Source organism: Takifugu flavidus, chromosome 1, assembly GCF_003711565.1.
Source record: "Takifugu flavidus isolate HTHZ2018 chromosome 1, ASM371156v2, whole genome shotgun sequence".
Classification (NCBI taxonomy): domain Eukaryota; kingdom Metazoa; phylum Chordata; class Actinopteri; order Tetraodontiformes; family Tetraodontidae; genus Takifugu; species Takifugu flavidus.
Window position 1 is genome coordinate 1,726,167 of NC_079520.1, and position 13,837 is coordinate 1,740,003.

Consider the following 13,837-nt stretch of genomic DNA (forward strand, 5'->3'; position numbering starts at 1 on the left):
TTGCCTCTAAAATTAAATCTTTGGCTTGCAGGTGTTGCTTATGCCATTTACTAGTGATAACTGAACTTCCATCCCTCTAAAACCTTTAGCCTGCGTTGCACCGAAGCAGTTTGTTCTTTTTTTCTTTTTTTCAAATAAATATTGTAGGTAAATGTGACAAAGGTGCTCCGGTGTTGGTTTATTTGTATCATTTCAGTGACTGGTGCTGAATGGTAACGCAGACATGTCCTGACTGCTCATCCTGGTTTAGTGAGTGGACCGCTGTGTAATATGCTGTCAGCAACCTGTGCCCCCACAAATGTTCGCTTTTGGATGCGTTGTATCATACGCCGTCCGTAAAAATCCACGTAATCTGCTGGCAGTTCATCCAGAGTCTTCAGAGCTCTCTCCAGTGCTTGAAGGGCCCGGGACGCCGCCACCGGGTCCTTATTACCGTATGGATCCTTCTTGTCATAGCTGTCAGCAGGTAGATGGCGCCAGAACACATTGACACCAACTCCAAACTGCTGGGCCAGGGTGTTATGGAACCACAAGGCTGAAGTAAAACCAGGAGACGGGTGCATTATTATACAGCTAAACTGTCCTTGTAGGTTTGCCATGTGTAGTGTCATCTTGATTTGTTAATATTTATCTAAACTTAGAAGTAAAGTACAATAACTTTTGTGATGTAGCTGATTGAAAGTAAATCAAACCTCATTCTAATTCCTAAATTCTCTTAAATGAGTTGTAACGCTATTGAAAACATTAACGGTTTAAGAGCATCTACCAGGGATGAAAAGTAGATCTCCCGGCTCCAGCACACACTCGTATCGCTTCGCCTTCACAAACTCAGGAAACTGCTCCAGGTCCGGGCTGTCGATGTCCAAGACTTCAGATTTATCACCTGATGGGACAAATTGTTATCATTTATTATAATGTATTCACCACTCTGTGGTGTCAATAGGTAAACATCAACTGGCCTGACAGGTAGAGGTGCAGTGCATCCTGGGGACTGTACAGGACCACCCTCTTGGTGCCCGTTACCTGCGCCAACAGGTTATCCATCACCTACAAGAGCGAAAGGCTTACAGAGGTGTAATAACTCCACAAGATAACTTCAAATAAAAGAGTTGATTTTGTCTTGTACAGAGTAACACTGCTAAAATTAAAAGAAGGCTCACGTCGTAGTGTGTCCACAACTGCAGACCACAAGAGCTGATGCGGAACACACTGGAGAAAAACTGCTCTGGAGTAAAGAACTGTGGAATGTGAAAATCCTCAGCAAGGTCAGGAAACTGTCGGCTAAGATCGGCAGGTTCCTGTTAAAGAGTCAAACGCTGCCATGAAGAGCTTCTGCAGGAAAACAACAGCATCTGTCTTCAGCTTCATGATCCTGTTTTGTACCTTGCGTACATCCTCTCCCAGCGAGCGAAGATAGTAACTCTCATCCTGCAATGAGGCAACACTGAATATGACAGTCGTAACTATTGTGCAACGAATAAAACGTTTGTTACCTCACACAGGAAGAAGTCGGAGTGTTTTCTTTCAGATGCCCTTTTGACAAATTCACTGAATGGCAAGGTCCTGTGAATAAACCAGTGTAGCTGAGGAGGTTTGTCTCTGCATTTCTGGGTGCGTTTGTGTGAGACAGCTCACTTGTACGCGAAGTTTTTGCGAAGAAAGTCCATCTGCGGGACAGTGGATACGTGGATCTTCACTTCCTTATCTGATCCTTTCTGTCGGAGGTATTCAACTGTCCACTTTTCCAGACATGGCCCCAGATTAACCCCTTTCAGCACGGCTGGTTTGCGCTGGGGGCAAAAACATAACTCGGTAAAGTCACTCTCACCCAGCAATGTCCTTTAATAAATGTTGAGTTTTACATCATAAACATAGCAGAATCTTACAGATATAATACATAACACTATGTATTTGATTTATCCTGTCATTCTGTCTAAGCACGTTAAAACATACACTGCACTGCTATATGGAGACTGTGAGCACATGTTCCTTCAAAGAAAATCTAAAGAAGCAAAGATTCGTCTTACCTCAGGATAAATGTCTTGCAGAAAGCTATCCTTGTTTATATCTGCGAATACAGGCACGTGTATCTTTTCCTGACATTCCATTTTAAAATTGTTTTTTTACGTCGTTCGTTCAGCCGCAGAAGTGGGGGAACAGCCGCATATGCCTGGTGTCACATTGTTGTTGTTCCCTATAAAATTAAAATAAGACGAAGTTGATTGTACAGATAATTTGATTTATCTGATCTACCTTTTAAATTGACTTGGAAAAAAAACAAAAACAAAAACGTCTTACTTTGCATTGTTGTACAGCATCGTAATTCAAAATGTATAAATAAATTTGTTTCACACCGGAAGATACAAGTAGACGGACCTGAGAGAATTTCCGGCAAACAAAGATGGCGCTGCCCATATTAAGACGCTGTCACAGAACATCACTAACAGCGAGTTTTACTCGTTTCATTTTAAGTGAACGTACTGTACTGAACCGTTCGTGTAAAACTCGATTAACTTCTCCATCACTTTCCGCGGTGGTAACAGCGGTCCGTCCGTATAGCTCCGACCGGGATGGGTTTAAACAGAACCAGAAAGTGGTCTTTGTTGGGATCCCAAATCCCTTCATCTGGCTGCGCACTAGAATATACTACGTTCTTATCAAGACTTACTTTGATAAAGACTTCACTATCGAAGATTTCACAGAGGGGGCGAAACAGGTCAGTATTATGTTCTGTTCAGGCTTTGACGAAGAAATTATTGTTTTTTTTATGAGCGTAATTACTTTTGTTCCATCTATTATTTGCCACAATTTCTTTCTCTTGCAGGCCTTCTCTCATGTGTCCAGACTGTTGTCACAATGTCAGTTTGATGCTTTAGAGGGGCTGGTGGCTAAAGACGTGAGTGAGAGACGGGTTCAAGGCTTTATCAGTCATTCTTCACCTCCGTACTGTTTAACATCTCCTTCTTATCCCTATTTTGCCATGATTATTTACTGTGGATTCAAGTTATATTATATCATACACATAATCACGTATATTTAGTTAATATCCTTATATGCATGGCTTCTTCCACAGATGTCAAATTCAAATTTTAGTAACCCACCTGCATTTGGAAAAGATTTTATAGTATTAAACAATTAACATGCATTATTTTAAAAACTGTAACCAGTCAATACACACTGTAATATTTATACCTAATATTATTTAGCTGACATTCAATTTTTCTCAGTTGATTGGAAAACTGGAGGAAAAATGCAACTTGCTCCCTTCAACCCACAAGAAAGCGCTGTCTGCAAACTCTGACGAGATCATGTACTCCACACCGGGAGATGTGGGAATCTACTATGATGATAATGGTCAGGATGACATAAAGTTACCTGCACAAAACAATGTGAATTGTGATGATAATTGTGGGTTTTTTTAACCAGGGAGGAAGTTTGTCAGTATCCTGATGCGTTTCTGGTATCTGACCAGCGTCTGTCTTCCGGACGACACCCTGGAGGGGACACACATTTTCCGTGTAGCCATTAGTGGAGATAGAGAGGCAGAAACCAGAAGGCTGCTAACTGCTAACTATGAGTATGACTTAATTCATATAGGTCATATATATCTTGTTATTGTATATATATCAAGTAGCTGCTTTATTTTAAATACTGTATATGCTTTTATTACTCTGACAGATTCCAAAGGGAGTTTACCCCGGGAGTGCCTCCAGACTGGACAATTACAAGGATAGAACACTCCAAACTTTTGCAGTAAAATACTTTTGATTGAGGTGACCTAACCAATGACATATCTCTAAATTGGTTCTTACTGTTGTTGTTTTTTTAGTTAGACTGAGTTTAAAAAATCTGGGTGAGAAAGACTTAGTGGGAACTTAATGAATAATATTAGATCTGACCAGTATTTACCATTATGTGATCTCATAAAGATAAAGATGGTTTCACCATATGATCAGTCTTTTCATGCTATATATTTGACCTGTGCGCTTTACTTATCAGACTTGGAAATACATCCAGTATCCATCTATGTATGACACAGACTGTACATGTGTTCACATGTTTGAAAAATGATAAGGCAGTTTATTGTTTTTGATAAAGGACTGAAAAATTGAGAAGCTGGTTGTAATTCCTTTTCTTTGCTCACGTGGTTGAAAAGTGAATGATTTTACCTGCACAACTTTTTTGGCTACATTAATTTCTAATTTAATGTAAGGGTATATAATCCCCAAAGAAAGAGTCCACTCTTGAGGGTGAAGACCTTTATTCCTTGTGGTGTATATGTGTGTGGGAATGTGGACACAGACTCCTCGATCTCCTACTTAATGCTGACCTGCAGATGTTTGGAAAGATTGAAAGAGGTGAATAAATGTGAGAATATTGGGGAGTTGTTTATTTTTTAAAATACGTTTTTATGCACAATGCCTCATTTTTATAATCAAAATGATTCTTAAAGTCAAACACATTTTTACTACTAAAATAAAATATTTATTAGAATCCGCTTACTATATCCTCTGCCTACCACTTCCTGTTTTTCTATTGCGTCACTCATTCTCTGGTCTCCTAATGGTCAATCCACGCGTCTTTGCTTCCCATTGGATGTAGAACCTGTCAATCTCCGCGGGTACTTTGGGTCTTTCGAAGTCGCCCGGCGAGGGTGACAGCGTTACAGCGTCTCAAACATGGAGGCGAAACACCGGTGATTCCCAAGAAACAGCCGACCGGAACCATGAAAATCGCCACTTTGGCCCTTTACGGCTTCGCTGTCGTGCTTCTGGCGGTCGGCCTCCGGGAGCTGCTGACCGGGTTCGAGGAGAACAGATGCAGTATGACCTACATGTTCGAATACCCGGAGTATCGGGTGAGGAGCCAGGCTAATATTTCATTCCACACCTCGACACCTACCTTTTCCCGAGCTTAGCTTCAAGCAGCAGGTTGTGCTGCTGCCGAAGCTGCACCTTCTACCATTTCTGCTTCCATATATTGTTTAAACCTGAACATAAACGACCGTTTCCTATCATCTTCTGATCTCCTGACACCTGCTAAGATTCCACTGTGCTTCCTGTTTTTCCACTCACCTGTGCTGGTGGGGGGGGGTTGTGTGTCGCTCAAATGTTTGGAAGACTAAATATAAGCGCAGATCTGCCACGTATAGCCACACATCTGCACCTTGTGGCTACAAAGGCAGCTGGAAATGTGATGCAGGTTTTTCTTTGCTCGACTAATGTGTCCATCTGTCCAGAAGTGGAGCACAGCTGGGGGCAAGTGTGCAGTATGAGAGTCAGGCTTAGCAAACAGCCTTTTGTTGTGTTGTGTTGTGTGACTGGAAGAAATGAGTAGAGAAGCTGGGGGGTGAGTACAGGACAGGGGGGATTCAAAGAAAACTGTAAATTCAAAGGAAACTGTAAAGTAAATGCATGAACGAGAGGCTGACCTTCACTGGTGTGTGTGTGGTTGGACAGCGTGTCGCCCTGCCTCGTCGTGTGGCCAGACTGTACCCTGCATATGGGCTCTACCTCTATGGAGAGGGCCTGTACGCCCAGGAGACCAGAGCCCTGAAACTAGCCGGGGCCCCGGTGCTCTTCCTGCCAGGAAATGCAGGCAGCTACAAACAAGGTACCTGTGAAATCAACCAGCTGATTGTAATCACATAGAGCTGCCTCTTAGATTCAGTCTTGTCTTTTTTGGAATCCTTCTTAAGCCAACTGTTGCATCGTGTAATTCTTTGGTGCTACATTTTTAAATGAACCCACCGGCCGGTCTCACCGCCGCCCGTCTTCTTCCCACCTCAAAGCTCGCTCCCTGGGCTCAGTGGCCTTGAGGAAGGCCGAAAGCATGGAGGGCGGACTCCACTTCAACGTCTTCACTGTGGACTTCAACGAAGAGCTGGTGGCTCTTTACGGCGGCAGTTTGCTCAAGCAGACCCACTTCCTGCACGAGAGCATTAAGGCCATCCTGAGGCTCTACAAGGTCAGGCCTCAGATGCATTTAGTGGAAATGAACATTTAGATTCGTCGGTAATCACAGCTTTAACTGTATTGAGAGAAATCTTGAATGTCCCTGAAACAAAGCAATTCACACCAGTGCTGTTAATAATCCCAAAGGATGAACCCCGGCTCCACCGGAGCATCAGTCGGCTCTTCAAAGCAAAGACTGGAAGAAGCAAAAGGCATCAGACAAAAAACATGCAGTACGCAGAATATTTCCAGGCAACATTAGCATTTCGTCAGATCTGATTTTCACTGTTTAACCCTTCAGGGATCACAGATGGTCGGTCTGAAGACCGAATCGTGCTGAAGCCCAGCCACTTTACTCATGCTTACGTCTGCTCCTCCTCCCCCATCAGCACCTGAGGACCCCCCCTCAGAGTGTGGTGGTGGTCGGCCACTCCATGGGAGGAGTGGTGGCCCGAGCTCTGTACACGTTACCTCGCTTCAACCCCAACCTGGTCAGCCTGATCATCACCCAGGCCTCCCCCCATCTGGCCCCTGTGCTGTCCTTTGACCCGTACCTGCTGGGTAAGGAAAAACTATTGATCAGATAGTTGCGTTACATACAGTAGATTATTTATATCATCGCCTGTATTAATGCGTAGCTTCTCCTGTCTCCTAGATTTCTATTCAGCAGTGAGACAGAGGTGGGTGAACCAGGCCAATAAGCTCAGGAATGTCACAGTTCTGTCCATCGGGGGTGGTTACCGCGACTACCTGGTTCGCTCTGGCCTGACATCTCTGCCTTGTTCCCCCAAAGACCCCAACAAGTTGTCACTCGTGGTGAGTTTTTATTCTTCTCTTCCATTGTTATCGACTCAAACCTCCTTCCTGCGTTTAAACGGGCGGTTTCTTTCTGTTGGTGCATTTTTAGCATAATCCAACAACCAAATAATGACTTTTGATTCAGGCAACTGCAGTGCCCAGGACCTGGGTGTCCACGGACCATCTGTCCATTGTTTGGTAAAATTATGGATTCTATCTGGTTTCCATCTATTAGAGCGGTTCTGTTGTTTCCCAGGTCCATTCTAAGCAGCCTGTTTGCGTTTCAGGTGCAAAGAACTAGTTCTTGCTACTGTCAGGGCCTTCTTTGACCTCATCGATCCTGAAACCAGACAGGTGAGGACACGTCGCATCTGTCCTGGAAGGGGGGGCGGGTTAAAGTACACTTTAGCTTATTTTTTTGTTGCAACTTAAGGAATGTTATATGTTTACTAGTTTACAGATAATCCAGAGGCCAGACTGTCTGTGCTGACTCATCACTTCATCAGAAATCCTGTCAGGATGTTGGGAGACGCACAAGATCAGCCCGTCTCCATCGTAGGTGAGGAAGAATAAAACCTTGAACGTAGGAGCTGGTCCAGTATCTCCGTCTGCTGCTACTGTTGCTGCCGTCAGATTTATACCGGAACCTGTTTCTGTTGCGCAGATTCCCCTGAAACATGGAGCGAAGTCAACACGCTGCGTCTGGCGTACAGCACGCCGAAGGTCCTGCACGCTGTGCCGTCACACCTCTACCACCAATCAGACGATGTTAACGCTTGTGCTCTCCCTACAGGAAGGGCAGGCGAAGTACTTCCTGTTTGCTCTGTCCAGTCGCAGGAGAGCCTACAGCCATTTCTACTGCCGCAGCAGCGACCTGGTGAGGCTGCAGCTTGTGCTCCTCTGGCCCAAAAGCAAAGAAGCGGCCGATTATTCTGAAGTTTTTGTCCTTTACAGGAGATGAGCGGCTGGGTGTTTGGCTGCATGCACAAGAACGGTTCTTCATGGTGAGAGTCCCATTTCACCTCCACGCTGCCTGAATCCTCAACCAGTATCCGTTTCTTTCTTATGTCTATATTCCTCGTGCTCCCAGTGCCCATGCGGTGGATCTCTCCCTGGGGACTGAGCTTCTGTCGCCGTACAAGGTAAAGAATCATCTGCAGGGAGGCCCAGCTGAGTGTGAGCTGCTGCTGTCTCCTAACCTCCTGCTGCCCCCTCAGGTCCTGGTCCTGACTCTGGCTGACCTGGCAGCCGTCACTCATCTGGTTGTTTCTGCCTCAAACCTCAACGGCAAACAGGTGATCAGAAAAACTCTCTTCGTTTTTACAACCCGCCCCCTGCTGTGGCCGTCTTTTAAATGTGACGTCAGCTCAGTGGTGATCGGGTCGGTCTCTGATCTGCTCTGACTCCCGCCTGTTCTCCAGTTCACGGTGGAGTGCGAGTGGCAGAGACGAGCGTCCCAGACTCTGACTCTGCCGGTGACGCATGTCCTGTCCTCGGGTGAGCTGCCGCTTTCTGCCTCTAACTGACTGGGAGAAAAGACGCGGGTTGAGGAGGCAACGTTGTGTTTTGCAGGTTTGACTGTGAGTGAGGCGACCGTCCCCTCCTCTGGACTGCTACACACCATCAGGCTGCTGCACTTCCACCAGGTCACGCTCATTAAAGCAACAACTTTGCTGGGTTTCTAACTCCTCCCTCAGTATTTATAACTTCCCAACACGTCTTCAGGTCTACCAAGCCTTCAGGATCACTGTTGCCAGCCAGTGTAAAGCTCAGAAAGGTACGTTTGTGTATCCATGCCACTAGTCTAAAACAGGTGAGATTACGGTGGTTATGGTTTGTCCGCAGAAAGACTTCCTAACGTGTACGTCATGACTGTGCCCTGGTTTCGGGAGGACTCTTCCACCACGGTCGGGTGAGTTCCGTCAGGGTTTCTGTTCCTCCCTCTCAGACTGAGCTCACACCCACTGTTTCCGCTCACCTGTTTGCCAGCGTGCCCTCGCTGACCGAGATCTCAGGGATGCTCCACACCAGTCGTTCAGACAACAGCTCCGACGTCCTCCTGCAGCTCCACACGGCCCCCAACTGCCAGTACAGGGTGACGTCTGTGGCACCAATTTTGTACTGAAAAAAGGTGAAATGTCACCAGGAACTAAACAACCTGTTGGGATCCCTTTCTAGGTCTCTGTGAGGACTTCATTACCCAGAGTTCTGGGACAGGTGAGATTCATTTTTTAGCTTCAACCTTTTTTTTTTTGATTGAACGTTGTTTGAAACTGTCTATTGTGTGGCAGATTCTGAGGTTTTACGGTGCCGTTGTGCCAGTGTACACAGCTGTGACTCTCCTCCTGGCCTGTGGGGGGCAGTTGTCCTCCATCTTGGAGTCTGGAGTCGCACCAATGAGCCGGGCGGTGGGAAAAGGCCTGCAGCCCCACAAAATCAGCCTGACTGTTTATATTCTGCACTTCCTGCTCAGGTAGACCAGTCTAGTGCTGAAGTGTTTTCCACTTCAGTGTCCCATTGTTATCTTGAGAGCCTTTCAGTGTCGTAAAGTTCTCAAAAATTCCCAATATCCTATTTTTATCCTTGCTGATTTGCCCTCCTCTCAGCTGTAGCTGGTTTCAAGAGATCTGGTCACTTTTCCACCTGCCCGTCATCGACGTCCTTCCTCCGACCACCCCGGATTTGACATTCAACCAGGACGCGGCGCCTCCCGAGACGTGGCGTCACATCGTGTCGCCGCTGCTCTACGTCTTTGGCGCAGCGGTGGCGTATTGGGGCAGCGCTCTCCTGCGCGTGGCCATACGACTGTTCTCGCTAACGTTAGCGCCCCTCCACAGGTAAGAAGGATGCGATGCGGCGCTTGGCCTTCTTGACGAGTCCCTTCAACGTGCACTCGTTGGGTCTTGCGTGCAGGCCGTCCGTCTCCAGAGACTGCGGTACTCTGCGACCACGGACGCAGCTCCTCTTCGTTCTGGGTCTGGCTGTCATCGGGGGGACGTCCTGCTCCGCGTTAGCCATGTTCACCGTCTTCCTGCTCCACCTGTACAGGGTGAACTTCCCCACAATATTTGTGTATAACAGCAGCATTGTCCGTGTTAAATATTATCGATGGACTGTTTGTGGCCGCAGGTCCTGAGGCTCCAGATGACGGAGAGGTCGCTGAGTCACATGTTGAATCTGGTAAATGTTTAAAGGTCTCTCCTTCGATTCCTGCCGAACCCCTTTGGAAGCTCAGTGTTTCCACCGTTTTTTCCAGGCACCGCAGAAGCACAAGGAGGCTGGGAACGGCACGGTGGGCAGGAGGTCTGAGGAATGTAACGGCGCCCCCCTTCTGTCCGAGTGTTCCCTGCAGGACGTGAGGGATGATTTGCAGCTGCACCTCTGCCTGTCGGCGCTCTTCACTCTTCCGCTCGTGCTCAACGCGCCGTCACTCATCCACTGGAGCCGTAACCTCAGGTAACGCAGCTCTATGAGGGTCCTGGGGACACAGGCAGCAGCCTCCAGCTCATCCTGGCTGTGCCCCCTGTAGGTATTCCAGGCAGCTGGATCCTGACCCCTGCTGGCCTCACATCGTGCCTTTGATCATCGTCTACATGCTGCTTATTAACGGCAACACCTTCAAACTCAGAAACAGGTGAGATCGCTCCACCAGCGCACGCCCTTCGTCATTCTACAGTTTCCTAATCGACATCTCCCTCACCTCCTCCAGTAAACTCCTCCCTCTGGCCTCCCGTCTGCCGCTCCCATTGGCCGTCGCCGTGGCGACCTTCTGTCCACTGCATCTCTACAGAATCACCTACTTCCTGCTGGCGGCACTGGCGCCCCTGGCCCTGTGTGGTCTGCTCTGACGGTATCTCTGCCATAACAAGCCTTTCTGTCATTTACAGACCACCCCAGTGCCATGGAGCAGAGCCATAGACACACATATCTATAATGTTGCCACCAAACACTCCATAGCAATCATGTTCTATCACGACAGCAGAGGAGTGCAGATACTGCTGAAGATTTGCCCCGAGACCGTCTTTGCCTTACTCTGTATATCTATAGCTCTGCCTCGGAGGATCCCGACCGGGTGTCGACCCGTTTCGGTGACACCCGTCCACGTGGCCACTGTGCTGTGAAGTCCTACACTGCCTAACGCTAACGGGGATTTCTGGCTGCGCGTCGACTGTTGCCGCTGCCGCACGTAGAACTCTCAGAAACGAGCAGTGTTCAGGCAGAGGAGGCTCGAACCCGTCATTTGTGGTTTGGGTATTTTAACTTCTGTTGTCTCCAATGATGAGTTTTATTGATTCAGGCCTGGACGTCACTCACATCTGCGCTCTTGCTGTCAGACGGGCGTTTTTACGCCGTCCGAGGTCAGACGAGGCTTCAGCTCAAAGGTCACACTAACATTAGCATAAGCGCTGCGGCTCATTTTAGCTACACTTGTGTATTTAAGAAACTTGAAGAGGAAAATGGAACAAGTTTAAGAACGATCCAGTCCAGCTGCTGAGTTGCCACGGTTTGGCACATGAGGCCTGTTTTACCCTAATGTGTTGTTTTTTTTTAACTTTTGAGATTTTTAACACTAATGAAGTCACAACATAAAACAAATCAAGTCTCTTTAAGGAATTGAAATGGAAATTGAATCAAGCTGCTCCTAAATAATTATGTCACTTTGCAGTATTTTAATGTCGTCTTTGTTACATTTTCTCGTTAACAAATGTGCATCCACCCTCGGGCTTCTGTAAGGCTCCATGAGGCTGCACCGGTCACCACAACAGGAGTGAGGATCTAATGTCTGATGATCCGGAGTTGAGGACAGAAGCACAGATCACACAGCTCCACTCGTCCACTCACTTTTTACATTTTTACCAAAGAGAAACTCCCCAGTTGTTTTTACCACATTACATCAGTAACATTTATGTCGTAGTGACGCACCAGGTGTTATAACATAGTAAATCAATGAGGATGTCAGTTATAAACACTTTTAAAGGTTGCTTTTAGTCCCCTCGGTAGTTGAACGTGTGTCTGCTGGCACACAATGATTAAGGAACACAAAAAAAACTCCTGCTTATTTCTGTTAAACCAGTTAAACTTTCTTAACAACAGTTAGTGATACAAATCAGGTTCAAATGATCTTTAGGTGGAACATGGAGAGATTGTTAACATCACGAGCTGCTGTTACCCTCCTTCAGATCTGGATTTCTATGCTTCCCAGTATTCCGCCTCAGTCCCGTATTGACCCTCCCAGTAATCCCAGTAGTGGAGCTCAATCAGCTCATTTCTTCCTGGATTTTTTTCAGTTTAGCTTTATTTTTTTTAATCACAAGTCACCCTGCTGTTGCTATTGCTGACGCAGTGCCTTCCTGCTTAATCCCGAGGCAGATTTTAATACCGGTTATTTATTCCACACCTGTCTGCCTGGTCAGACCGTCCACTCGTCGTTGAAGAGTCACAGCAGCGAATGTACCTGCACGGCTGCCTTTGTGTGCTGAGCTCACAATAACGTCGCTTCTCTGACACAGTCGCATTCTAAAGTTGTGCGCGTGACGTTAGAATTCTGATGTGTTCTTTATGGACCACTCAAGGCCCTTGTTGTTCCTAATGTGAATGTAGCTGCACTGAATGTCTCCGTGTGCATCTCGACAGTGACTAGTGGTGTTGGTGATCCGTGCACTCGTCCATTTTGTGCTGTTTTAGTGCTTTTGATGCACATTATCGGCCTTGTGATTCAGTGGTTTTCACTACTTTAAAGTAGAAGACATGAGTGTTTTTAATACAAATATATAAATGTGATGTATATCTATATCTGTATTCACTGTGATCATGTCGTGGTACAGGGTTTAACCCTCCAGGGTGTTGATTCCTACAGAGGGGGCTCTTTTTAGATGAAAGATATATGGTAATTCTTTTTTAGGATCGATTCCTTTGTCCTGTTTTATTTAATTTTTAAAAAGTGAAGCCAAAGTATCTACTGTAAGATACAAGTGCAGCCATCTTGTGCTGGTGGGGTTATTTTCAGATCACCAGGAAGTGGAGCCGCATTATTGAGTCAATTTTAGAATTTAAATTAAAGGGGAAGGTTTTATACACAGTCAATACATGGGACAAAATATTTAAAGTATCAGATTTCACACTACTACTTATTTCATACTAATGATATGTGGTGGTTTGTCTTTAAATTCCGTATCTAATTGTAGCAAATCATTGTTTGAGATCCAACCTGAATTAATGTTTTACATTAAACGAACTGTGATTCTTCTGCTGGTTCATTTAAGGTTTTTTTTTTTTTTTTTTAAATATTCTTCCACCTGGAGTGACTTTTAAAACACTGCTGGCTGCCCCATGTGTGTTTTTTATTTTATTTTCTATCTGGTGAACTTTGAGTACTTTTCCCTCAGGTTTAATCATTATTCATTCTGTTAAAATGTTTTGGTTTGGGAATTTTATATATCACATTTTTATCTGTCATTATTGTAAATGTGCAACTTTTGGCACCTTTGTTACAATAAAAGCTAAAAATGTACAAAATTTCTTGATTGTCCTTAAATTTCTTTTAAAAATCCAGTTGAAGGTACTTAGGCCGCTTATATTGTTTTGAACTTTTGCTTATTCATTTTAGCTGAACAGTTACTTCCTCTTCATGTTGTGGCACAAAATTCCAGATAATTTACAAATCGAAATCTCCAGTTCTCGGGTGATTTCCTGCCTTGATATTCAGTAAATTTAAAAATGTGTTTTAGGATTAAAAGACAAATGTAGTAACTGCTCTACCATTGCTGCACTTCTCCACTTTGACCACTGGAGGTCGCGGTTTCCCCGGTCGGAGCTGCGGCAGCCGCCGCCGCGTCGACGCTGGAGGTGATTTCTCCATTTCCGCCTTACATCCTTACTGCCTTCAGAAATGGGAGATAAAATGGGCAAATCTGAATGTTTCTTGTATAATTTGTAAATAACACAACAATAGTTATGAATGTGCTGCATTATACACCGTTGCTTGACTTTAAATATTGCACCACGTAATATTGTCTCCCGGGCAGAATAGATTTCCCCCTCTTTTGAACAGAGTTGTGTCATTCGTGTGTAACAGAAAAATTGTG

General features: G+C 45.6%; 3 protein-coding genes across 5 annotated transcripts; 2 read left to right on the top strand and 1 right to left on the bottom strand.

Moving 5' to 3' along the window:
* Positions 1-158: 158 nt before the first annotated feature.
* Positions 159-2,206, bottom strand: tyw5 (tRNA-yW synthesizing protein 5). The gene is made up of 8 exons (XM_057029750.1): positions 2,028-2,206; positions 1,636-1,790; positions 1,494-1,563; positions 1,384-1,428; positions 1,161-1,298; positions 960-1,047; positions 767-883; positions 159-535 (listed from the first exon to the last, which is right to left on the bottom strand). Exons 1-8 carry the CDS (start codon positions 2,106-2,108, stop codon positions 237-239), a joined length of 993 nt encoding a protein of 330 aa, XP_056885730.1. The 5' UTR covers positions 2,109-2,206; the 3' UTR covers positions 159-236.
* Positions 2,207-2,375: 169 nt separating this feature from the next.
* Positions 2,376-4,115, top strand: maip1 (matrix AAA peptidase interacting protein 1). Its single transcript, XM_057030476.1, has 5 exons — positions 2,376-2,716; positions 2,825-2,896; positions 3,228-3,354; positions 3,427-3,577; positions 3,679-4,115. The coding sequence occupies exons 1-5, from the start codon at positions 2,402-2,404 to the stop codon at positions 3,755-3,757; spliced, it is 744 nt and encodes a 247-aa protein (XP_056886456.1). The 5' UTR covers positions 2,376-2,401; the 3' UTR covers positions 3,758-4,115.
* A 516-nt stretch (positions 4,116-4,631) lies between these two features.
* On the top strand, positions 4,632-13,268 carry pgap1 (post-GPI attachment to proteins inositol deacylase 1). Of its 3 annotated transcripts, XM_057027732.1 has the most exons (26): positions 4,632-4,858; positions 5,460-5,613; positions 5,792-5,967; positions 6,344-6,515; positions 6,610-6,770; positions 6,898-6,950; positions 7,040-7,106; positions 7,206-7,311; positions 7,417-7,475; positions 7,546-7,629; positions 7,707-7,756; positions 7,843-7,894; positions 7,970-8,047; positions 8,174-8,249; positions 8,325-8,398; positions 8,478-8,529; positions 8,598-8,664; positions 8,742-8,847; positions 8,931-8,969; positions 9,044-9,225; positions 9,359-9,589; positions 9,666-9,801; positions 9,882-9,932; positions 10,009-10,208; positions 10,282-10,386; positions 10,462-13,268. In XM_057027732.1, exons 1-26 carry the CDS (start codon positions 4,727-4,729, stop codon positions 10,598-10,600), a joined length of 2,802 nt encoding a protein of 933 aa, XP_056883712.1. In that variant the 5' UTR covers positions 4,632-4,726; the 3' UTR covers positions 10,601-13,268. The 3 variants fall into 3 exon arrangements, with proteins under 3 accessions (XP_056883712.1, XP_056883797.1, XP_056883876.1); XM_057027817.1 differs by lacking the exons at positions 10,282-10,386; positions 10,462-13,268 and having other exon boundaries at positions 9,666-9,794; XM_057027896.1 differs by lacking the exons at positions 4,632-4,858; positions 5,460-5,613 and having other exon boundaries at positions 5,792-6,187.
* Positions 13,269-13,837: the final 569 nt, after the last annotated feature.